The sequence below is a fragment of the Choristoneura fumiferana genome, chromosome 21 (genome assembly GCF_025370935.1).
Source record: "Choristoneura fumiferana chromosome 21, NRCan_CFum_1, whole genome shotgun sequence".
In the NCBI taxonomy this organism is placed as follows: Eukaryota; Metazoa; Arthropoda; class Insecta; order Lepidoptera; family Tortricidae; genus Choristoneura; species Choristoneura fumiferana.
In genome coordinates, this window is record NC_133492.1 from 14,416,914 (window position 1) to 14,441,814 (window position 24,901).

Sequence of the window (24,901 nt, forward strand, 5' to 3'; positions counted from 1 at the left end):
CCTACGGCTCAGTGTACTCGTCCTCCACGCCCGCCGCCTCTTACCCCGCGCAGCCCTACACGGCTCCAGCCGCTCAAACTGCCAAACGTGAGTATTTACTTCAATATTTACAACTATTTAAAGATTGCCCATTCAAATAGCTAGCAAGCTGTTTTAAACTTTGGGAGTTTTCTTGCTGATAATGACATTATTTAAGAACAGTAATTTAAATAGCTTTAAGTTGAAAAAATGGTACTCAAATTGGTTTCTGTATTTGAGAGGCTTCAAGGTGTCTCTAAATTTCTTGTTAATTATGATAAATTTTCTTTCGAAAGTTATTGAGTTGATAAAAGTGAGTGATGCAGTTTGATTTTGTAAATATTAGAAAATTAGTTCAGGCTCTATCTATTATATTATTATGACGCATCTGAGCTATTCCTACTACCATTATTGTTGTATGATATTTATTATAGTGTACAATATTGTAACAACCACAATGCACACCATAGTCCGAGACATAACTTAAAAACCTTTTCTAATTATTTGCTCCATTTTTATATTTCTTTGATTTTAAATGTAAAGCAATTCTGATTCATATCAAATTATTTCCACTTTAACTATTTACCCACAAATTGTTTCTTGTTAACATATTTTAATAGTATTTTGGTTAGTTTGATTTTAGTAATTTCGTTATTTCTATTAGTCATTTTATTATATACTTCTGCCATGGTGTACTCAAGGTTCAAAAAGATGCCTTTAAAATTACTGGCAGTCAGTCTCTATTTCTAAGGCCAATAGTAATAAAAAAAAAGTACTTTGGTCAATGTCGCGTTATTTTCTAGTCTTGGTCCCTTTGTGGCATTCCTTGAGTCCATGGTAGAAACGGCTGGGTCGAGGCTGACGGGGTGCGTTGCGGTTGTTGTAGAGTCGGCTAACAGGGGCACCTCTGCTTATGATACAGCTCTCTACAACGCCGCTACTATGTACGTGGCGCAGCAGAACAAGACTGGAGGTGGCGGGTGAGTACACTACTACAAACATTGTATACATGTTTGCACCTTGCACTATGCAAAAGGTGCAAAAATATATGCATATCTTTTTTAATGCATGAACATACATAACATTGACAACTGTTTTCTGCCAGAAACCTTTGTTGGCACTGCAGTGCTAATTAAAATAGTTCTGTTTAATGTGTAAAATCAGGTAGCGATTTAATTTGCAGTCTACTACTATCACGTTTTAGCCTTTGGTTTATGGCAGAAAACCTTCGATTTAACATTAATATTGATTAATCATTCATAAATCAACATTGCATGTTTTGGTACAATGTTACTTGAAGAAATAATAATTAACGGAAACTATATTTTCTGTCACTTAAATTTAGATTTGTCACTAAACTGCGATACCCTAATTATTATATCTATCCCTAAGAAATATATTAGTCGTCAAATTAATCAAATCTGTTTCTAAGTATGAGTCATCAGATTAATGTAAACCTGTATCCTAAATTATAGTTTGATCATCAAAATTCGACCACCAAAGTAATAGATCTGTCACCCAATAAATAGATCAGTTCCGTAATTCGATGCTTCTGCCTAGTCTACTAAGGCAGGTCTGGTTAGGTACGACGACGAGCGAAGCGAAGAGGAGTGTTAGGTAGAACTGCGACCCTCAGTGCGCGAGCCGTGCGAGCGAAGCGAGCGTGCCGCGGCATCGGCCGGCAAAGTGCCAGCACCGAACATTTTTTGATAATACTTGTATGATGAATGTATTTGCATGTATTTGGGAATTTCTCCACTAATTAGAAAATCGTTATCCTTGGCATTTATTGGAAAAAACGTGTTGAGATAAATGTCAAAGAAAAATGTTTCTGTGTTCAAAAACAACCTTATTTTTAAACTTGTCCAATATTATACCAATAATAAAACTACCCATTTAATTTAAAAAAAAAAATCATCACACTTGCTCTACCAAGAGCGCATCCTAAGGTATCGCCAATATTTAGAAGAATTATATTTTTTCTTTTAGAAATATAAAATTTTACTCTCAAATGTCGCACGGGCGGTACTAGAATTACGAACATCGACTTATTAAAGCCCTGTCATAGACTCGTTCGTAATACCTTATTTTTATTTACCGACCTTAAGACACAGTGTACTATTCAAACACCCCAAAAAACAGTCCCCTGACGATATTATTAGCCATGTGTTTTAATTTAGCAAGATTTATTTATTGAACTTAAAAAGAAGATTACACCATTGATGATAATAAAGTATTATTTCAATTACGTGTACTGCCGTTTCGGCAAAATATTTTTCGCCAAATTTCACTTCCCAAAAAACTTATTGCAGTAATTTCATTTCCCAAACGAATCGAGTTCAATTATTTGATGATTAATATTATTTTCCAGTGATTATAATTAATTTTTAGGAAGCCATTTCTATATTGTTTGGTGATTCAGTTTTAGTGATCTATTATTTTGGAACCCAATAGAATGATTTGATGGTCAATATTATTTCCGAGTAATTTTTAAATAATATTTATTAAACTGGTTATTTTTCAATAAAAAAAAATGGCTGTTTTTAAAAATCTCAACATGTATAATGATTGTTTTTTTTGTTACCTTATTCTTCGCTATTCTTTAACGTTGTTTGAATTGTGCCAGTGGCTGGAAGAACTATAACAAGAGCGGAGTAGGCGCGGGCCAGGCACGGCGCCCTAAGCCGCCGCCGAAGGCTCAGCAGCTGCACTACTGCGATGTTTGCCGCATCTCTTGCGCTGGTCCTCAGGTACAGTTTACGTTACAATACTCGCGTAAATAGATCACAAAACTAGAAATAAGACTAATAGAAATGATATCGGTATATCCTTTCAAAAACGCTTTGTTTCTTTTCCGTGTTACGGCGATAAGTTTTTTAGTTTTTTTTTTTTTTCTATTTGATTTCGTTTCAACACTATTAGAGAAAAATCGACTTACACTCCCGCGTAATGTGCTTGTCACATTTATTGCTATATAAAAAAAGTATGCGAAATTGTTGTCGAGCTAGCGAGCCAGCAATCATTTTTAACTTTTGAACTTGTCGCCGATCATAAACTGCACTTCGCTTTCCGATATGTAAAGAATAAATTTGAGAAAAGAGTTGTACAATACAATACAAACTTGTTCACCGCTGTGACTGCACTGCTATCCTAGGAAACCCTCGATTAACAACAGAAGCGTTCCACAGACGTACAAGGAGCACCTGGAGGGCCAAAAGCACAAGAAAAAGGAGGCAGCGGTGAAGCTGGCGGCTGCGGGCGCGCACGCGGCGGCGGGCCGCGCGGCCGGCGGCTCGGCGCTGCGCTGCGAGCTGTGCGACGTGACCTGCACCGGCGCCGACGCCTACGCCGCCCACGTGCGCGGCATCAAGCACCAGAAGGTCGTCAAGCTGCACACCATGCTCGGCAAGCCTATACCCTCCACCGAGCCCACCAAGATCGGCTCAGGTACGCCCCAAGCCCTCACCCCAACACGTGGCCACCCAATACACGCCTGTTGATTCAAGTAAAATAGCGGAAGATTCCTGGCGTTCTTATAAATCCTCCTGAATTGTGACTTTTTGATGTAGTGCATGAGACCTAGACGAGAGTCATTTAGGCATATTCAAAATCCTTTAATCATTAAATAATTTTGTACTTTATATTGTACAATAGCTATACTATAGGCCCCAAATTCGTCGGCCAAGAATTATTTTATCGCTATTCCGCTGGAAGCAATTTTCTGAAATATAAACTATCCTATGTCCTTCGTAGCGTCTCAAACTATCCGCCATACTGTTTCACCACTATCAAGCAAGACTCTGTTAGTATATTTATAATTATGTCGAATTTTAACCGTGTTGTGGTGCTTTTTTTCCGCATAATATTACAAAAACTTCACACGCGTTTACAAATTAAATTATTACGTTACAAGTAAATACAGAAGAATTTCAATATCAGATTTAAATAAAAAAATATCTATTTACTATCACACCATTAAATAAACAAAGGAATAATCGAAGCTAAAAGAAGAGAAATAAATATAACTATTTGTCATGGTTCATTTAGGACCCTAAACCGTGCTTGAATTATTGTCAAATTGTAATGCCACAGATTATGATATGTACAACCTGAATTTTTCCAGGCAATTGAATGTGGCTGTCTCACTGTGACGTCATCCAGCGTATTTCGTAAAAAATAAAAAAAATAAATTAAATACTCATCCAAATTTAAAATCAATGAAAATGGTATCTTAAAATATCCTATTCTTTCCAAAAATAAAATAAAAACTATAGGTTATTTTTTTGGTGCATCCCAATTAGGCGACACGGGGAGTCTCTATGCTCGAAGTTAACCTCGCCTATCTTCCGCTATTTATACTTCATAATTTTATCAATAGCCTACCCATAGAAGGCTTTTATAAGACATATTTAATCGACGTCGTTATGTTTATTTTACAATGACTGTACTCTTGGAACATGGTAGCCAAAACAAGAAAATGACTGATTTGATGATAAATATTAAATTCGCTATAGGTTGTTGATCAATTGATACCTGCCTGATATTATTGAAGTCCACAAAAAATGAGATTAATAAATTGTCTTTGAATACCATCAATTTATCAACATGATGTGAATTACTTACCTGACTGACTCATCTTACTGCCAATGCAGATAATCTTATGTTAATTAAAATGGGAGACTAGCCTTGGATCTCATTGGCCTCCTCTAGTAATGCTTCAAAATGTTTCAGTGTTCTATTCAAAGCTTGATTTTAATGTACCCATAATCTTTAGTGCCAGCGCATGCTTACTGTTGGTTGTCTATAAAAATATGTAACATTTCATAGGTTCTTTTTCATGCATTTTGCAGCAACTGACCATTATGTCTATGATGTTTGATAGTTAACTGTTAATGAAATTCAGATATGATCTCCAAAGATAGTAAACAATCAGATGGGGAACATATTTGTATGTCTTGCATCTGTGCTAAATCCTCTCGATCCCACAATGTTCATATCTGTAACCACGCGCGTACTGTCGGCACCTAGATTGATTTCTTAGTCAAATTTTCTCTTACAATACAAAAGAATCGCGATCGACACTCGGTACAGATATGGAGTGTGAGTTATATGGGCCTTTTTTATACTAAAAATAACAATTCGGACCGTTCACTGATCGCATTTAAGGATTCTCCACTCAAAATTACATTTCTCCCTCTTGTAGAAAAGGCCCAACTTAGTTTTGTCTCCCTTATAATCGTTAAGAACTGGCCTTCGTTTCTACACAAAAACGTAGAAAACATCCGTTCTACTCGAAGTAATAAAATCTATAAAGGCAAAGGATCGCGCCCGAGCAGTCTGACGGCGCTCGGGCGCCGCTCCTACTCCGCGCCCACTAAGAGAAAATTTGACTTTTCCGATCTATCAGCCAAAAAGACGGTCGCTGGAACGCCCAAGATCGCGTTCGTGGCTTCCGGGGGACTTAGCACGGTCGCGGGCACCAATCAGCAAAAATCGGTCCAAGGGGACAAAGACAAGGAGTCGGACGGCGGCGACGACGGCGCGGACGAGCCCGAGGTGCAGCCCGTGGGCCAGGACTACATCGAGGAGATCCGCGGCGACGACGGCAAGGCGCTCTCCTTCAACTGCAAGCTCTGCGACTGCAAGTTCAACGACCCCAACGCCAAGGAAATGCACATGAAGGGCCGCCGCCACCGCCTGCAGTACAAGAAGAAGGTACCTACACTTTGTTTGTTTGCCATCACTGCCAATAATAGAATAATAGGGTAGGGGTGCCTCATTTGTGTTATCAATTACGTACCTTTTCACTGGGTATGATTAGTCTAATACGAGCATTCTCAGGTACTCTATCTAGACTTAACAGCTTGCATTTTAATTGTTATGGCAGTTTAACAGTAGTGTCCTTGCTCTCTATGAAAATTCTTAGTCAGAAAGCATTGTTGAATATGAATTTGGTTATAATTTGATAGATCATCCGATGATTACTTAGTAAAAGGTTTGAGCTGCTCGTCGAGCCTGGCGGTCCCTCGGGGCTGCCAAGAGATCCGAGCGTCGGATGATTACAAAAATTATAATGAGGATGATCATCAGATACCCACAAGTATGTCACGATAACAATGCCCTTTCATCTTTAAACATTTGGAATGTGTTGCTCTACTCTACAATACATCCATCATGTTATAATAATGATGTTTGTTAGATCTTAATTAAAATGGCCTGTAAATTACATTGTTTTAATTCATAGGCAAGAGATAAAAAATGGCTGCCATTTCATTATGAAGTTATGAGTATGCACTGGAGAAGCCGTGGTGGCCTAGTGGTTTGACCTATCGCCTCTCAAGCAGAGGGTCGTGGGTTCGAACCCCGGCTCGCACCTCTGACTTTTTCGAAATTCATGTGCGGAATTACATTTGAAATTTACCACGAGCTTTGCGGTGAAGGAAAACATCGTGAGGAAACCTGCACAAACCTGCGAAGCGATTCAATGGTGCGTGCGAAGTTCCCAATCCGCACTGGGCCCGCGTGGGAACTATGGCCCAAGCCCTCTTGTTCTGAGAGGAGGCCTGTGCCCAGCAGTGGGACGTATATAGGCTGGGATGATGAGTATGCACTTAGACAATTTCAGATCCATCTGAGTCAAAATCGTTTGTTCCCATTCATAGTAGTTGGCTTGCATGCTGCAGATTGTGCAACATGCATAGAACTAACCAAATTATCTCTTACTCCCCGATTACTGCGTGCGAATGTGCTCTTGTCACATTATTTAAAACCTTAAGAAATAATAAAGCATATCGTTTGACGCAGGTGCAACCGGACCTGGAGGTGAAGGTGAAGCCGTCGATGCACCAGCGCAAGCTGGCCGAGGCTAAGGCGCAGCGCATGCTGGTGCGCGACGAGCTGTGGGCGCGTCGCCGCATGCACGACGTGAGTACACACAGACAGACAGACAGACACGCACACACACACACACGCACTTTTGTACGCGCCGGTACACTGCAGATTGTTTGACCATGTTGGTTGTTGGGCAGGGCATGGAGGAAGACGAGCGCGCGTACTGGGAAGGCGGCATGGAGCCGTGGTGGCCGCGCGGGCCCGTGCCGCCGCCGCTGCACCACCACCACCCGGTAACTGACAATACAATACGCCTTCATTACTCTGCTACTATTTAGATAATTCAAATACTGTTATGACATCGTGTTGACCCCAGCTCTTGCGTTTGATTTTATAATATCAATGTTAAATTTAGGTTGAACATTGAAGCACGTCATCTGCGTGAATGTCAATCTTTTAACAATAGCATTCTGTTGAAGTCTCTAATTTCACTTGTTAAGCCTTATTCCGACATCCAGATAACATAGACACGTATTCACTACTATGAGAAAATCTCGTGTATCTCGAATCAATACGTCAACATAATGGAGCCTTGAAATAATGTTCATAAAGTTCACTCGTAAAAATCGATTTTGAGGTAGTTATTAGCTTTTATAAAAGTAGTGACAATATACCTACAGGCTGTGTTGATGTGACATTCTTCCTACAAGCATTCACGGCCATAAGCCCTAAAGCCCCCGGAGTAGAACGGGGATGTCTTTTAGCGCTCGAAATCGTACCTTTCTTTTTGCGCCCCTCGCTAGCTAGCATCTAGCGAGCCAGTGGGAGTGCGTTGTAATACCGTCCGTAAGCCCAGTTTAGACCTGCAATAGCGCAAGTTGAATTACATTGCGAGTCCGTAAAGCGACGAGTTTGAAGTGGTCAATCGAGCGCCGCAATGTAACGCAACGTGCACGATACTCCCTGGCTTTAGACAGTGTTGACTAAGGTGTGTGTTGTGCAGGGTATGGGCATGGGGTACGGCGGCGTGGGGCGGCGGCCGGAGACGTCGGACGACCGGCACGTGGTGGCCAAGCACGCCGAGATCTACCCCAGCGAGCAGCAGCTGGCCGACACGCAGCGCGCCGTCTCGCACACCGAGCGCGCGCTCAAGTCGCTCTCCGACGCGCTCGCCGAACAGGCCCGCCCCAAGGTACGCTCATCACAACTGCCGAAGGATATTTTTTATGATAATATAATAAAAACATAACTTTTTTATGTACCAGTCACCAAGGATTTGTTCTGTTTGCCTAAAACACAATATGCCGAAATCGCGTTTGTTCTGGATCACTTCCGTGGACATTTTTGTAGAAATAGTTGACGAACAGCCATGTACTTAAAAATAATAAAAATATATTGTGATGAACCTTACCTTATATTTGTCTCTGGTCAGGGTCAAGCTAAGACACCTATCAAGACTGAAGACAAGAAGGATGACAACAAAGACGGCAAGGAAGATGGCCGCGACAATCAACTGTAAGTACGATCTTGTAACATTCCTAGAGAAGTGCCCCTTTGATTTAACATACAGTCACCATGTTAGCATGATTATGCACAATTATTTGATTTACTTGAGTTCTCTTTTTGTCTGTATGTTGCACTTTTGGCACAGTACAAACAAGCAACGTAGAATCCAAGATATTATTAAGAAGTTAGTTAAGACAGATGGCGGAAAGAAGTACACGTGAGTTAGCATGTAGTTGATTAGATGTAGCCTAGAATATTATAGTACAATGTAGAACTATCGTAGTATTAGTAAAATATAGTTCTGTAAATGTAGATAGGTATGAGGATTTCGTAATATCTATATTATAGAAGCTTAGATTTGCTATCTTTATCAATAGTCTGGTTCATTTGAGGACAAGCACGCATAGTATGTACGTACGCATGTATTGTGACGAACAGGTACCCTCGCTAGGGAGTCGTAGATTCAAATATTTTGTTGCATCTATTTTAGTTAACTAACACTGCTCACACGGCTCTCGGTTCGGCACGGGTGGGTAACTTGGCTCTAGTAACTTTTTTGCTCAATCGGCACCTTACCTGCTAGTACAGGGATGCATGGACTTATTAGGACCAGGCGCCTCACAGACAGATTATGAGCTAAAAGCAGACCGCACGCAGCAAATAAAAATAACTGAAATTCTCGTTATTTCGCTAGGTTTTCGCTATTTCTGTTAGGTCGCTGGCGAACCGCACATAACGTCCACAGCGGGCCGCGTTCTATGCATCCCTGGGATAATATTATTCCTGCGAGACAATATCTATCGTTGCTGCGGTCAGCTATATGTCTTGTTTCATTATTATCATATGATTAGTTACGGTTTAAAATTATTTTGTGATATTGGTTGTAAGGTATGCATTGACGAAGTTAAAAAGAGCCAGTCGCATAGTTGAGCGCCGAACTAAATACAACATGTTTTTCTCGATCATTTTAGTGTTTAAATATACAAGATGTTATTTTTGAACGTACCTCGTATTAAAAGTGTGTCGTTGTGTGTTTAGGTTCTCGTTTATGGGCGAGGGCGAGGGCGGCGCGGCGGGCGCGGAGGGCGCGGGGGCGGCGGTGGCGCGCGCGCTCAAGGGCGTCATGCGCGTCGGGCTGCTGGCCAAGGGGCTGCTGCTCAAGGGCGACCGCGACGTGCGGCTCGTCGTGCTGTGCCACGACCGCCCCACCGTCACGCTGCTCAAGCGCGTCGCCACCGACCTGCCGCACCATCTCGCCAAAGTCAAGGTCAGTCCGTCCGCCCCCCCAAGCCGAGTTAGATGGTTAAAACCGCCCGCGGCCCTCCGAACGGGCTTGTTGATTTCAGGGATGTACGAGCTACTTTGATTTACAGTTTAATTTGTGTTACATATCAACTACGTGACCATGTTTTTGCTACCTAAAAACGGGACAACGAAGAGGATTTAGACCCAAACTTTTTACAAAATCATTTATTCTTAAATTATTTCAATTACAACAAATTCAAAAAGTGTAAGTCCTTTCAACGCTTCGGAAATATACTCAGCCTTATTAATAAAAAACATCTAATTCAAATTTAATCCGAACTTACACTTGGACTAGTTACTCCATGACTAAATAAGTATTAAGTCAGTTTTAAAATTTGTATTTATAAACATGGATTAGCGACGTATTAGTTAAACATTTCTTAAACCTAGACTATGACGTAAAAAATGGCAACCCAGCGTAAGAAAAAAATAAAAGACTGAGTCATTGAACGAACGAGGAATGAACCATAGAAAAAAAACAAGAAATGTCTAATCTGTGGTATGAACCCACATCCGAAGTAGAAAATAACCAAATATAACATGCGGCCGAACAATGGCGCTGTTTTGTAGTGTATCTCGCTCACTCTTGTCATAGTCACAATAGTGTAAGTGTAGTGGTAATTAGTTCTGACGCTGGCCACCAGAACATGTATATTTGCATTGTCAGATGGGCTACTACGAAACTCGCAAATCGAAGTTCGTATCGCACCGTCCCTTTCACTCGCGTATTAAATGACATAAGCATTAGCGGGACGGCAAAATACGAAGTTCGAGTTTTGCACTTCGTAGTATAGGGCCAGCATAGATTGTCAGCCTTTTGAAAACGGTTCATTGTTTGTTATTACGGGAATAATACTGAAACTGAAACTATTGAATAAAGATCGCATGTTAAGTAAAGACTTGACGAAACTTGTGGATTAGTAGTACCTTTTTGTAATTTGTTTATTACTTTTTTATTATTGTTTTAAATGTTTTAATACACGTTAAAAATAATTTAGTAAAAACGAAGATATCACGTGATAGTAAAGTCATTTTAACTTACTTCTCCACGGCCCCAGACTCTCTGTGGCAGTTAAGACTTTGATATGAGGCTGTATGTGACCACCTCTCGCATCACCTGCTAACTCATTTTTCACCAATGATCAACTATGAAATTGGCAGTATCACGACTAAATCGGTATTTAGTTTTAAATTCGTGTTCTGAAAGCTCGAAAGGATTTTTGCGAACTTTGTATAATTTTATATGCCTAACCACCTCCTGTTCTAATTTCTCGAGTTCTTCAAGCTCTTGCACGACATGCAAATCTTCGGCATAATAATCCATGCTATACTATGCTATATGCATGTAAAAATAGTAGTCAGGTAAATAAATTTACTACAACGAATTTCAAATAAATCCACAGGCAAACCACAACCAACAATCGTCAAACAGAAAAGTTAGGTTACTCCAATATTACTCCATCGTTAAACTAGGCATCACCAAGGATTAAGTTTTAGTCCGAGACTAAGCCTGGATTAGCTTACTCTTTCCTTACTTCTTGTTTATTAATACTGACTTTTACTAATCTCAAGTTCAACCTCGAATTAAAGTTACACCTACTCTACTCCACGTTTATTAATAAGGCTGACTATGTTTAACAATTACAATTCACATAAAGTATGAAAACTTCTGGGTTTTATCTTCTGTGCAACTTATTCATCAAAGAAGCTAGCGATTACTTGTCCGGAAAATGAGTAATTTTTGCTTACCCGAATTGTTTTTCGGGACAATCGAGTTACTGAGCGCGGGAAGGTCTCATTCAAAACCGGGACCGATGGTCACGTGAACTATATCTCAATGGTATGATTTACACAATGTGCAGGGCCCGGGCGACGAGCCCAAGTACAAGGTGGAGCTGCTGCCGGCCGAGGGCGCCGTGCAGGTGTCGGACGGCACCGGCAGCGTGCTGGTCAGCCTCACGTCCGCCGTCATGCGCGAGCCCGCAGGTCAGTCGCCCCATCCTCCCATCCTGGCCCACCCCCGCCCCATTGCCCCATCGTTCCATCGCCCCATCGCCCGCCGCGCGATATTCGACTGCGCCAATTTCTAACCCCCCACTCACTGTACTCTGCTCTCTGCTCTATCTAGTCTCAGAGGATTCGCACTGCCCTACCGTCCCAAGCCGGTGGAAATTGGCTGTCGAAATCGTCCCAAAACTACCCGAAGACGAACTCTGAGAACAAACTATCTATGAGCTAATTTTTTTATATTGTATTATATGTATTTTTCTAAATTTTTGTTTGCACACGTTGACGATGATGACTGAAAAGATAATTTGTTCAAAGTTTACCGCTCGGCTTGCCGAGCATGTGTTGAGCTTATTTTTAGGTGTGAATAGCATAAGACGGTGCGGCGGGAAGAAAAGGATTTTTGATCATCTCGTATGATATATCACGTGCGCAGACTCCGCAGTGGTATATTACTGTCTACTGAAACGGAGCAAACATTCTGTATTGATTGATAACTATATTTTATACTTGTATATATTATCTTTATTTTTCTATTTCCATCTACCCAAAACCGTAGGTCTCTCTCTCTAAAAGGTATAAATATGTCGCCAGTGATATTTTAGAATAGCGTAGACTTCTCCATGACTAATTATAATTATACAAATTTTGAATGTGTAGCCCCCCCCCTCCCCGTACGTTGAATATAGCTGAGCGAGCGTTTGTGTCGGGTTGCGATCGCCGATCGGGAGCGAGCTCTCATGATCGCATCCCGAAAGACCAACGTAGAGCGTAGGGTCCTGTTTGACGGCAGTGTGTCATGTTTGCCCCGTTTTCGTCGATGTTCTGATGGTCAAACACCCTTTGTGTTGTTGTCGCTAGAGGGTGGCGACATAAAGCGCGACGACAAGGATGTGCTCCCGCGGCAGAAGTGTTTGGACGCGTTGGCCGCGCTTCGGCACGCCAAGTGGTTCCAGGTACATTCGCCATTTACTGAACGTGTGCGCACTCCACTACCCCAGTATCCAATAAAGCTTAGTTACGCATTCCGCAACATTGCGGCCCACTCACGACTACGACTCGCTGTCGCGTGCCTCACGAAGCGCCCGTAGTCATCCATTGACTACGCAGTACGCATACTTTCTGTGGCTTGTAAAATTTATTGGATTTTCACACCCATTGATCTTGCTCTGTCCATGTTCAAACTAATTTAACCTTTTTTGTGGCTTGCTTGGAGTGCGCACGTATTATTTTTAGTCACATGTTTGTTTTTGTTTTACTATTTAAACGTAGCATTTTAAGTTGTACCAAATTCATTTCGTGAGATGTTTCCACTCCCTTGAACATGTGGCTACCAGTGCTCGCTTGTGAAGCTGCGTTTCCGTTTATATTGCACTGAGCCGAGCGCCGACCATGGGAGGTGATAGAAACGTTAAAGAAACGCAGTTTGAGCTTCACTTATATTTATATTCCACGTTTATTGCTCTCTTTTTGTGGCTGTTTCGAGGGTACTGACTGTATGGTGTGCGTAGGCTAGGGCGGCCACGCTGCAGTCGTGCGTCATCATCATCCGCATCATGCGCGACCTCTGCCGCCGCATCCCCAACTGGACGCCGCTCAACCCATACGTGAGTATCACTACTACACTACTCACTACACACTACACACTGTACACTGAACACAACACAACTCGTATACATTATTGATTCTTCATTTATCACTAATGTTACAGAAACCGATCCACTCCTTTCCTGAAAAAGCCGAAGGGCTTAGTCGTTCATTGAAAGCCCAGACGACATGATTAGTTAAATGATATTATAACGGATAACTCACGTCTTAAACCGAGTTTAGCTCGACATGTTTCGGGCCACCGCTCTGCTCGCACATGATTAGTTATGAAATTGATATCCCATTCATTTTATTTAGCCGAAACCCTATATTATTGCTAAGATTATCAACAAAACTTTATTGCCACCCGCCGAGTCGGTTACCTTGACGTCCAGTCGTCAAATGAACGTAATAAACAGTAATCATAAACGATTTTTCAAACTAAACTAACTCCGCGTTTTTGTAAAAAAAAAGAGACATGGTCATATCACACCTCGGAGTCGAGATTACCCATGTGTATAACGCTTTGATGTATGTATGTGTATAGGCGATGGAGCTGCTGGTGTCTGGCGTGATGCAGAGCGCGGGCGCGGCGCTGTCGCCGGGCGAGGCGCTGCGCCGCGTGATGGAGGCCGTGGCCGGCGGGCTGCTGCTGGAGCACGGGCCCGGCCTGCGCGACCCCTGCGAGAAGGAGCTTGTCGTACGTATACTGCACCGCCTGACCAAGTCTCCCGTTTGACTGCCTGGATGCCTTATTCAGTTGTTTATTTAATGGATCGTAAAAGTAATCGGCATTATGTGTGATTCTCAGGACGCACTCGGCAATCTGCCAGCGCAGAAGCGTGAAGACCTGACTGCTTCCGCGCAGCAATTCCTGAGACAGATCGCATTCAGGCAGATCTACAAGGTTTGTACGCTTTGAACATGAATTCGGGGCTCAGCAGAATTTCAATCGCAGTTTCTTGTGATTTGAGAAAATCGTTGTTCATGAACTCAATCCAATTACCTTGTTTCTCCTCTATCACACACACCAAACTACACGTGGTGGTGGGTTTTAGTTTATCGTATGGATATAGCTTCATTCGTTATTGTTTTGTACATAAAGTATTTGCACTGACCGCCATATGTAATTTTGCGATTATGTTTACTATAGTGATGTTTAATTTGTGTGCCAGGTGCTTGACATGGAACCCCTGCCGAAGCAGAAGCACCCGGCGGGCGCGTGGAAGTTCCCCCGCAAGCGCAGGCGCTCGCACACCGACGCCGAGTCTGACCAGCCCAACGGTCAGTCAGCTCAGTCACGTTTGCAATGCACACACATCTCCCACAACATCGTACATGCAGAGTCGCATACTCTATGACACACTCGTATTTATAAGCACGTCGTAGTTAGCCTCCCGGCAAAGATTCGCAATTCGGAATGTGCTCTTTTTCAACCAAGTGATATTGATTCCCTTGAATGTGTTTTCACTTAGATTGAATGATTGCAAGATTTACTACTTGTCAGGCGTATTGAAAAATGTACGGCCGATGAGCAATATAGTTATTACATCTCTGATAGTAACACCACCACAGTTTCGTCACACACAAGGAAAAGTACAAAAAAGTAGAAATCTGCTCATAGATTAGAAAGTGAGAACTCTACTGAAAGTAAAATTATGTGTATTTAATCAACGATGTCATCATCATATTCATTCATTGTAAATATATTGCAGGCGAGGGCAAAGTTGTGAAGACGGAGGAGAAAATGGACGCATCCGAGACATCCGCGAGCAAGTAGTGGGCCGGCCGCGTGTTACTGCCGCCCCACACGACGCCACGCTGATTAAGGCAACCAACCTGGCGCTCGCATTAAATGATCCAAATAATAGCAAGAACACTCACTCGTGACGTGGAGAAAACTCATCAAAATTAGAACGTTTTATAAACTAATCGTCAGTAACACTATTTTCGATATAATATTTCAGTGAAGATCTGTCCATGAATTACAAAAAATATATCTAGCAGTCCCGAGATATGTGTAGTGTTTTAAAACTAGATAGAATTTTAGGCTCCTGTACTATTGTAATTAGGTTAAGTCTGTACGAGAGGGGCGAGAGACAGGGTGAGGCGACGCAGGGAGGACTCGTGAACATGCGTATTTCTAAGGTTGCAGTATTGACTTGACGTTTAGTTCCTTCTGTGACGAGATCACACGTTGGTTTGGTTCATTTAACATTATGTTTTTCTAGTTTTAGTTAAGTAAGTTGTATATTTCTCAAATATATATATATAATATATCCTAACTACAAGTATGTAGGAGATATTTTAATAGTGACACTTCGTTGCTGTGTGCTGCGAATTGGGGGTTATATAAGTCTGGGTCTATAAAATCCCGATTCCCGTATTTATGAGACTTCAAATCTTACTCAAACGGTCTTATAATTACAAAAGATAGACTTTTTGTTGATACACTGACCCGGTTGTAGAAAGGAGTGTGCGTGATTATTATTAGTCTTAAATAATCCATTCAAGAGGTCGAGACGTATTTCGTGGGTAGGTTTATACATTTAGGTTCTTCAATAGGACCTGGATTAGAAAGATTAACTCAGACTGCAAACTTTCTGTAATAAAACTTTTTTTCGTAAGTTAAATTTATTTTTATTACGTGAAAGCTGTGTAATTTGGAAATTATTGTCAATAAATGAATGAAACAACTAAGTGTTTGTCTACCCTATTCCTGAGCGTGTTTGGCTTATTGGTTTATTATTATTATTCTATCATACATAATATACCCAGTTTGAAGTCCCTCCGACCCTGTGAGACCACTAGTTGATATTGGAATTGCTACATTTTGGCCTAAAAATGCATATATTGTGTAATTTTTAATTAAAGCTTTTTTCGCTGACTGTCCTTGCATTGTCATCCATACTACATTTCCGTACCATATTACAAGTCGATCATTAACCGTTGAGTGAGTTCTGTCCTGCGGAATAGATCCTGGCGGGGATACCGGGATGTCACTGCCAGTACCACGGACGTACTACCCAAACGGGACCGAGCACTTGCAGCTCAAAAGCACGATGAACCAAATAGCTAGTACTTGTTTTAGAGATTCAATATCTGCGCTTCCGCCAATGCGCGACTTGCATTTTGTGAATGCAGCACAAGCAACGATTCGTGTGTATTTGTTTATATTATAGACACGATTTAGAAGTGCTCTTATTCTTTAACAAAATAGTACATTACTGCAGAGGCCATGAAGTAAGGGATTGATGGACGAGTTCGGAGTAGAACGAGTCCAGCAATCCCTGTTCTGGCCGAGGTTTGTATAGTGCATTTCTCAAACAATGTGAGGAAATATTTCATCCATCCATCCATCGCATCGCAGTATCGCAAATGCTTACAGAGTAGTGGTAGTTGGCTGTTCGTAATTTTTCCTTTGTCAGTTTAATGTTAGTAAGCAAATTTAAAAAGTTAGAGCGGACAATAATGGAATTTCATACATACTTCATGGCCTAGGCCAAGAAGTTATGTAGGGATGTGGTAGGGAGCCATAAATGAGAAACTTCATGTTTCCATTTCGTGACATTAACGCATACATTTCCGAGCATGTTTGAGAAAACTCATAGGTTCGTTCGTTACCTTTTGCACCTCAAAATAGCCATAGCAGGGCTTTGTCAACTTTCTATAACAGGCCGCTTTTGCCTTGATACACAGAAAAAAAACCGGCCAAGAGCGTGTCGGACACGCCCAAAATAGGGTTCCGTAGCCATTACGAAAAAAATAAGGATATTTTTCTAAGGATTTCGTATTTTATATGGAATCTTCCAAGTTTAGGTATATTTTATACCATAGGCTGCTATTTTTTACTCTTAGGGGCTGTTTCACCATCCATTGATTAGTGTTAACTGGCGGTTAGGTGTGATGCCGTCTCTATTTGTTTTGTTCGAATAGACGGAGACGGCATCACATTTAACCGTCGGTTAACGCTAATCAATGGATGGTGAAACCGCCCCTTAAACTACTAATAATATTCAAACAATACAAGCATAGCATTATAGTTTTCCTAGAAAGTTTGATATACTTACTACCTACCATTCTGAATTTTTTCAAATTTTTCCACCCACCGGTTTAAATTTTAGAGGGGAGGACACTCGATTTTAATGAAAATTTGCACTTTAAGTTGAATATTTCGCAAACAAATCACTGAATCGAAAAATAGGCTTAGCAAACCCTTAATGGTTTTAAAATACCTATCCAACGATACCATGCCATAGGGTTGGATGAGAAAAAATAAATCACCCCCACTTTACGTCTATGGTATCCTAAAAATTTTTTTTTTCAATTTTTTTATTATATCATTTTGTCGGCATAGTTTACATACTATATATCCGTGCAAAATGCTAACGTAGGTATAAAAATATTGGCCATAACATAAAATTAGACCTACCATCATAGTAAAAGAGAACTAGTAGGCTCACTACGAACAAAAGTACATCGCGCGGCTTAAATGTGTGGTGTGCGCACCGGTACGCACACACCCGCGGCACGCACACACTGATAATTTAAGGAGGATTAAGTTTTCTTTAGTCAAGGCAAGTCGAGGCTGCGCTGCCGCCGGCGCCGTACGTTTCGATTTTAGCTCGCTCGTCTTGCGAACAAGTGATCACCTTTTACGTTCGCGTACGTTTTAAGTACGTATTTTTGTACTAGGTATAGTTGTAAATTAGTGGTATACATATAAGTGTTCTGTAATAGTTTCGTGCAAGGACACAAAAAATAATAGCAAAAATGAAAAAAACGCCTGAAGAAAAAACAACTAAAAAGTAAATAATAATTATGCACTAGCTAAGCTAGCTGTTGCCCGCGACTTAATCTGCGAAGAATTCGTTTATCCCTATCCCGCGGGGACTGCTGATTTTCCGCAAAATTAAACTTAAAGGAAAACTATGACGGCTAAGTTTGCTTGAGAATTATTAGTAGTTTTACTCTTAAATAGCAGCCTAAGGTATAAAATATACCTAAACTTGGAAGATTCCGTATAAAACACGAAATCCTTTGAAAAATATTACTTATATTCGTAATGGCTACGGAACCCTATTTTGGGCGTGTCCGACACGCTCTTGGCCGGTTTTTCTTGGTTAGGTTATACTATGCTACCATTGACCATTTTTTACTCGACTACGGCAAAGCCAAAGGAAGAGTAATGATTTTAGCAGTCATGTATTTCATTTGTGTGTCAAGAAATTTTAGACTGCCGTTTTCAGAGCTGTGTCACGTTAAATCTAGTACGTATTGTTGATCGAAGTGTCTGACACTCGACAACTGAAAACGGGCTCTTAGTGCTTGCTTAGATATTTTTGAGCACCTAGACTGCTCTGATGTTATGGTACGGTGGCTGTAAAAATTAAAATGTAAGCGAACGAAGCCACTTTTCGTCTTCTGAATGGCAAAATGAAATGATGAAAAGGAATCTTAAATAAAACGACCAGTTTGGCAGTTTGTATGTTTCAACTATTACAGAATATTTTCTTTACAATAATTTCTTTGTATAAACAAAGACAATAAAATTGCTCGTGTTCAATAAAATAAAATGCAACACAAGAGAAAATTTGTCAAAAAACATGACAAAAATATTTTTATAAAACAATTTACTAATGGATGCCTTATTAGGGGCTAAATAAAAAAACTAAAGTTAATATTTATTTCGAGTTTACGTACATTAATTACATTATTTTACAATATTAACATTATTACACAATTGGTTCATTACCAACCACTTGGAGGTACCTACAGGAAATAATTTTGTAGCATTTTGCATTTTATTTATATGAACTACAAAATATATAACAAAGTTAAGTACATTATAATTTCACAAAATATAGAATAATAACAATTCGAAATTAATATCGCGGCCAATCTGTCGCACGAAAGTATCGAGCTGCGAGCCGCGAGACGGTAAATTTACAAACTACCCGCACAATCATAACAATGAGCAAAATTTTAATACAAACGGCAGTTCCGAGTTCACATCATAAGGCCGCGAGGTCTCGAGTTATACAAACAAGCAACGGGCGCCGGGCGGAGGCCCGGCTCTAGCACCTATGTCGAAACAACAGCAGCAGCGGCGTTAGGGTTGTACTTTTGAATTACCTAAAAATTCCATATCGAAAGAAGATAAAATTTTGGCTGGTTGGTGGTGCTCTGATATTTTGCTAAGCGATAGGCGCTGCTGACAGCAGTATTTAAGGTTTTGCCTCACCAGAGGCGTGGTGCTGCATCTGCTTAACGTGATTTAGTGTTGACTCTAGTCATTCGTATCGAACACAACGTTGTCACGTCAAGTGAACGCCACACCACGCCCGCGGTTTGATTTGACAAAGGTTTTAGGGGCACGTGTTCAATCAGACCCTGATCAAAGTCAAGTGAAAGGCTTTTTTCTGATTTTTATTTTTTTATTGGTGTTTTTTTGTTGTTTTTTATTTTTTTTATATTTTTTTGGTTTTTTATTTTTATTTTTTTTGATGTCGGCTTCATCAAGTTATTATATCTTTTTCAAAAATTAAACAGTTTTGAGACACTTTTTATTATTATTCTAATCAGTATTCTTATAGATATATAAGTTGTTTTAAAATTATTTATTGTACTTTTATATTCAGCGCGGCCGAGTGCCTTTTATGTAAAAATCGATATAAAACTTATACATAACGCTTATAAAATTGCCAGGCTTTTATTTACAAAAAGTAAAGAGCTGTGGAGCGCTGCCGACGCGTCGCGGCGCGGGTGAACTGGCGACCGGCGCAACTCATAACATTACAACTAGTTGTTGTTATTAACATAACAACGGCATTATCACTCAAATGCGACCCCAACTGGGAAGTGCGATTTATCGAACGACGTGATAGTGTGCGACGTATCGCTGTTCGACAATACAAATGTACGACGGTATCTACGTGCAAAGTTAAAATGTATATACGGCAGTACCTTGGTGCTACGAATAATATTCACAGCTTGGTGCGTAGTTAAATTTTGCACCAAAGGAACTGCAACCAGAAAAATGTATTAGGTTACATTAAAACTGTGACATTTCCACAATAGGAACTGCTACCAGGAAAGTAGGTTAGCTTAGAACTGTATGTAGCCCTTGCACAAAAGGAACTGTTCAAAGTAAGTTAGGTCACAAATGAGATCCTCACTGTCGCAGTCTCGCAACGCTTGATAATACTTCGCACGTACAACGCCTGGGACAAATGGCATGTCGTACAGCCGTGCGTCACTTGATCATACTTCGCACAATGGTTCGGACAAATGGCATGTCGTAGAAACGACACTTTGACCAGACGCGTGTCGCATTCCAGTAATAACCGCTGAACAACTAGCAACAAAGTATCCAACAAGCTTTATAATCTGAAACTGTAAAACAATATAATAATACTGAACGACTAAAACGAATTCATCGCGAGTAAAATGTAAACGCATAATAGAATTGCATAAATTTAGTAATTTATCAACGAGTGGCCGCGCCGGGCGAGCCGCGGCCGCTAGGCACCAACGAACGTTTCAGTTTCCGTCACGCAACCCCTAAACATAGTAAAGGTAACAGTATTACAATCTTTGTTAGTTTAAAGATATGCTTGTTCTATATTTAACCTTACTGTGAAATAGGAATTCGAGAGATCTAGCGTAATATTTGCGTTCTTATATTCTAGGCACCTATGTGACGACAGCAAGCGGAGCCGGGGCTCGGTTATCTATTCAGAATAAGGCAACATAACATTATCGTAGCACCGATGGTTTATCTCATTAAAATTACAAAACGCTTTTCGACCGGAGCGGATGCTTTGCGACACGGTAGGTCCGTGTGACGACACGGAAGTACAGTGCAGTGTAACGACACGGTAGGTCCGTGTGACGACACACGACACGGTAGGTCCGTGTGACGACACGGAAGTACAGTACAGTGTAACGACACGGTAGGTCCGTGTGACGACACGAAGTACAGTGCAGTGTAACGACACGGTAGGTCCGTGTGACGACACGGAAGTACAGTGCAGTGTAACGACACGGTAGGTCCGTGTGACGACACGCAAGTACAGTGCAGTGTAACGACACGGTAGGTCCGTGTGACGACACGGAAGTACAGTGCAGTGTAACGACACGATAGGTCCGTGTGACGACACTGAAGAACAGTGCAGTGTAACGACACGGTAGGTCCGTGTGACGACACGGAAGTACAGTGCAGTGTAACGACACGGTAGGTCCGTGTGACGACACGGAAGTACAGTGCAGTGTAACGACACGATAGGTCCGTGTGACGACACGGAAGTACAGTAGTGTAACGACACGGCGTCGGCGACGTCGCGCTGCGGCGGCCCGGCCGAAGACTCCACATCCACGTTTTATATTATTTTATTTTTTTGTCATTTACTCTTTACTCATCATAAAAGTATATTTACACAAAATGTACATAATCTTAAAACATTCCAATTTTTTATAATATAGTCAATGGCGACGTAACGACGCGGCTGCGGCGGCGGGGGTGCGAGCGAGGCGCCCTACGCGCTGCAGCGGCGCCCCCGCGTCTGATACATGTATTTTTTCATCTTTCTCCTTTCTTACTATGTACACATTAAATAACTTACAAACAATATAAATACTAAAAACAATAGGACGCGTTGTGAGGCAGTATCGGTGAGCGACTAGAGTCTCCGCGACTTGTGACAGCTATTCGAATACATCGCAAAAATTTACCCTCAGTCTTGTGGTGCGGCGCGGGCCGGTACAACATGCAGCGCACCGGCGGGGGCCGGCGGTTTCCCAATGCAGGCGCCACCCGCGTGCCTCCTGCATTCGGAAACTGAACGCGCACCTTAACTACCATTAAAATAAACGTTATTCAGACAACATGGCACTATGGAATGTAAACATATAATTTTTCATAGTGGCATTTGATCTATACTTAAAATGTATTATAATATAATCTGTTCCTCCGAGCGGGGCCGGAGCCGGCGCAGATAACGACACTACCTTACAGATATTTGTGGGGAATCAGTCGCATATCACAGCCAGTGAATTCATAACGTACATTATAAATTATTTATTCGTGGCTCTACTCGGACAGACTGGGCCCCTCCGGTTGGGCTCCTCAGTGTTCAACAACGGTATAATCGATAACAATAAATAATTTTAGGGGACTAGATGCGTCGCGCGGCGGCGGCCCGCGGCGGGCGGCGACGCGGTAAGAGCACTTGTCACGTCCGCGGCGTCAGTCCATCTCCACTACACAACACAACATAGGAATGCACTGTTCCGCGTCAATAGAGTCTTGGGTAATATCGAGAACCAGCCTCCATATATTATTCTGAAACAAAAAAAGCTTTCTCAGTCTTTTGGCGACACCCCTACCTCGTGTTAGTGTTAGCAGTTTAGCTAACCACACGAAGCCTGCAGTTGAATAAATAAGCTACGCTTCAACATTAAGCAGCACACGTTGTACGCACTCCAGCCTGCTAGTTAAGCCTTTCACAGATGAAAACCTTCTCTTCTAAAGGTCACAGCTCATTACAGCCACCCGGCACCCTACTCGGAAATTCGTGGACCGCGCGAGGTCAATTCGACGACGCGTGGTCCACCTGATGACAACGAGTGGACGCCGAAAGTCGAGGCGGTGCTGGTCGGGTGCCAGGTGCCTCTAATGAGCTGTAACCTTAAGTCGCCTTAGTGGTCGTGTTCGATAGTTGAGAATCAGTAGTGAAACTGCATGACGACTTTTGCTAATGTTATGACATTCATTATGGTTGTCACTTTTCCACGTCACGTTACCATGTTACCATGGCATGGTGTCATTATTTTCAGTGACTAAGATACATATTACATATAACCAAAAAAGAAATTGCCATTACCACTTACTTGTAATATGTTATGCCGTGAGCTTTGTTTATTTTTCTAGCAGAATTATTAGTGAATTTACGCATTAAACATGTTTAACCATGTCGATTAAACGTAGCTTTCAAGAACGAGCGTATTGCCACTGCGTTTGCGTTGCCAGGCAGGGTGAGACGAAACTTCCACGATAAGAACGTTGAGTAAATAAACTTGAGGGTAGTATACAATGTTTTGTACTAACGGGTGTGTGTGGCATCATCGCGGCGCCGGCTGGTGCGGTGTGTGTGGCGCGTGGGGCATGTGCGGCGCGTGGGACGCGTGTGACGCGTGTGTCGCGTGTGTCGCGTGGGGCGGCCAGGCGGAGGCGAGGCGCGGCGAGGCGGCGAGGCGCGCGTGGCTGGAGCGGAATGTCTCCACGATGCGCGAGAACGTCTCCGGGTCGTACACAGACCGCGCCGTGTTCGTCAGGTCGAACGGCTCTGGAAATATACAACTAACATCAGGACACAGTTTTTAATATAGTCTATTCAAGTCAAAATATTATTTATTCAATTAAAGCCTTAACAAAAACTTTTAAATGTAAGAAAAAATCTACTGCCAGTTCGGACACGGCCAGCCGCTCGTACGGTAACGTTAGTGTTGTGTACTATACTGACCCTCTACACAGAGCCAGCTTCCCACTGGTGCGGGTCGTTCTTTTGCGAGCGCCGGCGCGGCAGGCGGGCACGGGCAGCGCGCGTCCGGCGCGCACGGACACGGCCAGCCGCTCGTACGGAAGGCCCACTAGTAGCGCAGCAGCTGCACGAACAGCTCGGCCAGCGACAGCCGGTTGCCGCGCGCCGCGCCCGCCTCCCACCCGCCGCTCCCTCCCCCTCCCCGCGCACGACACGCACGGCAGCACCGGCGGGGACGTGCCGCCTGCGCGAACACCACGGACCAATGACAACCAAACGTTAAATGGCAGTTTCAAAAAAAGTGTACCTTTTCTTATACGGCATAGGTACATAAGGTGGTTTAAAAACAGATGCTTTTTGGGAGCTTATATTGAGAATAAAAGTACTGAATTAATTATTGAACAACGCGTCTGGTCGGTCTGGCTGTTAGCGGCGCAAATGAAACAGCTCGTTCCTGATGAGTAGCTTGCGCGGGCGCAAATAGTTAATTATTATATTTATATTTGATTGTTCTACTTGTAGTATTTTTGCGCATGCCAGCTACTGGCGAAATATGCATTCCACATAATACTTATTGCACGGACCGTCATTTTACCAAATATTAAGCAGATTAAATGATTATGAATTTGAATTTTCTAAATGTATTTAATTTTTTCATGCAAATTTTATGAGGTCAGTTCTATGACGCGCGCCTATACCAGTGTATGAAAAACAATCACAAACTATTATATTTGTTTGGAACATTTTTTTAAACTGCAGGAAATCGATGGTGCTCTTGATTCTGAGAAAGATTGAAGAAGAAAATTGTAAAAAAAAAAGAAGAAAATGTACACTTTTTTATAACTAATATCCATGTCTTATTTCTTAAAAAAAAACAACAACATTATTGTGTTTATTCTGCAAGTGGCATACTTGCAGAAGTGCTCTTTACGTGTTCACTTTTTTATACTTCGTAGCGCTGGTTCGGAACAACCATCATTGCTTATTTATTCAGGGCATGAAGTCCTTTCACTTTATTTCAAGTCATTATTCTCATCATATCGGGATCGGCAGCATTTCGGCTCAGGATGACTTCGTCCAACAACCCATTTCGTCACCTTTTTAAA

At 41.8% G+C, this 24,901-nt stretch overlaps 2 protein-coding genes across 4 annotated transcripts in view; one reads left to right on the forward strand and one right to left on the reverse strand.

Annotated features, from left to right (window-relative positions):
- LOC141439716 (zinc finger RNA-binding protein-like) lies at window positions 1-15,950 on the forward strand. Of its 3 annotated transcripts, none has more exons than XM_074104079.1 (17): window positions 1-87; window positions 905-998; window positions 2,645-2,768; window positions 3,207-3,465; window positions 5,426-5,733; window positions 6,823-6,942; window positions 7,047-7,142; window positions 7,853-8,041; window positions 8,282-8,364; window positions 9,394-9,622; window positions 11,523-11,646; window positions 12,529-12,623; window positions 13,179-13,274; window positions 13,802-13,954; window positions 14,066-14,161; window positions 14,430-14,538; window positions 14,970-15,950. In XM_074104079.1, the coding sequence occupies exons 2-17, from the start codon at window positions 961-963 to the stop codon at window positions 15,032-15,034; spliced, it is 2,184 nt and encodes a 727-aa protein (XP_073960180.1). In that variant the 5' UTR covers window positions 1-87; window positions 905-960; the 3' UTR covers window positions 15,035-15,950. The 3 variants fall into 3 exon arrangements, with proteins under 3 accessions (XP_073960180.1, XP_073960179.1, XP_073960181.1); XM_074104078.1 differs by having other exon boundaries at window positions 941-998; XM_074104080.1 differs by having other exon boundaries at window positions 941-998; window positions 5,522-5,733.
- Window positions 15,951-22,505: 6,555 nt separating this feature from the next.
- The window catches only part of LOC141440008 (poly(A) RNA polymerase gld-2 homolog A-like), a 25,542-nt gene continuing 23,146 nt past the window's right edge, over window positions 22,506-24,901 (reverse strand). The window contains 2 exon segments of the mRNA XM_074104465.1: window positions 22,506-22,597; window positions 23,363-23,600. Coding sequence (XP_073960566.1) covers window positions 23,377-23,600 — 224 coding nt within the window. The 3' untranslated portion in view covers window positions 22,506-22,597; window positions 23,363-23,376.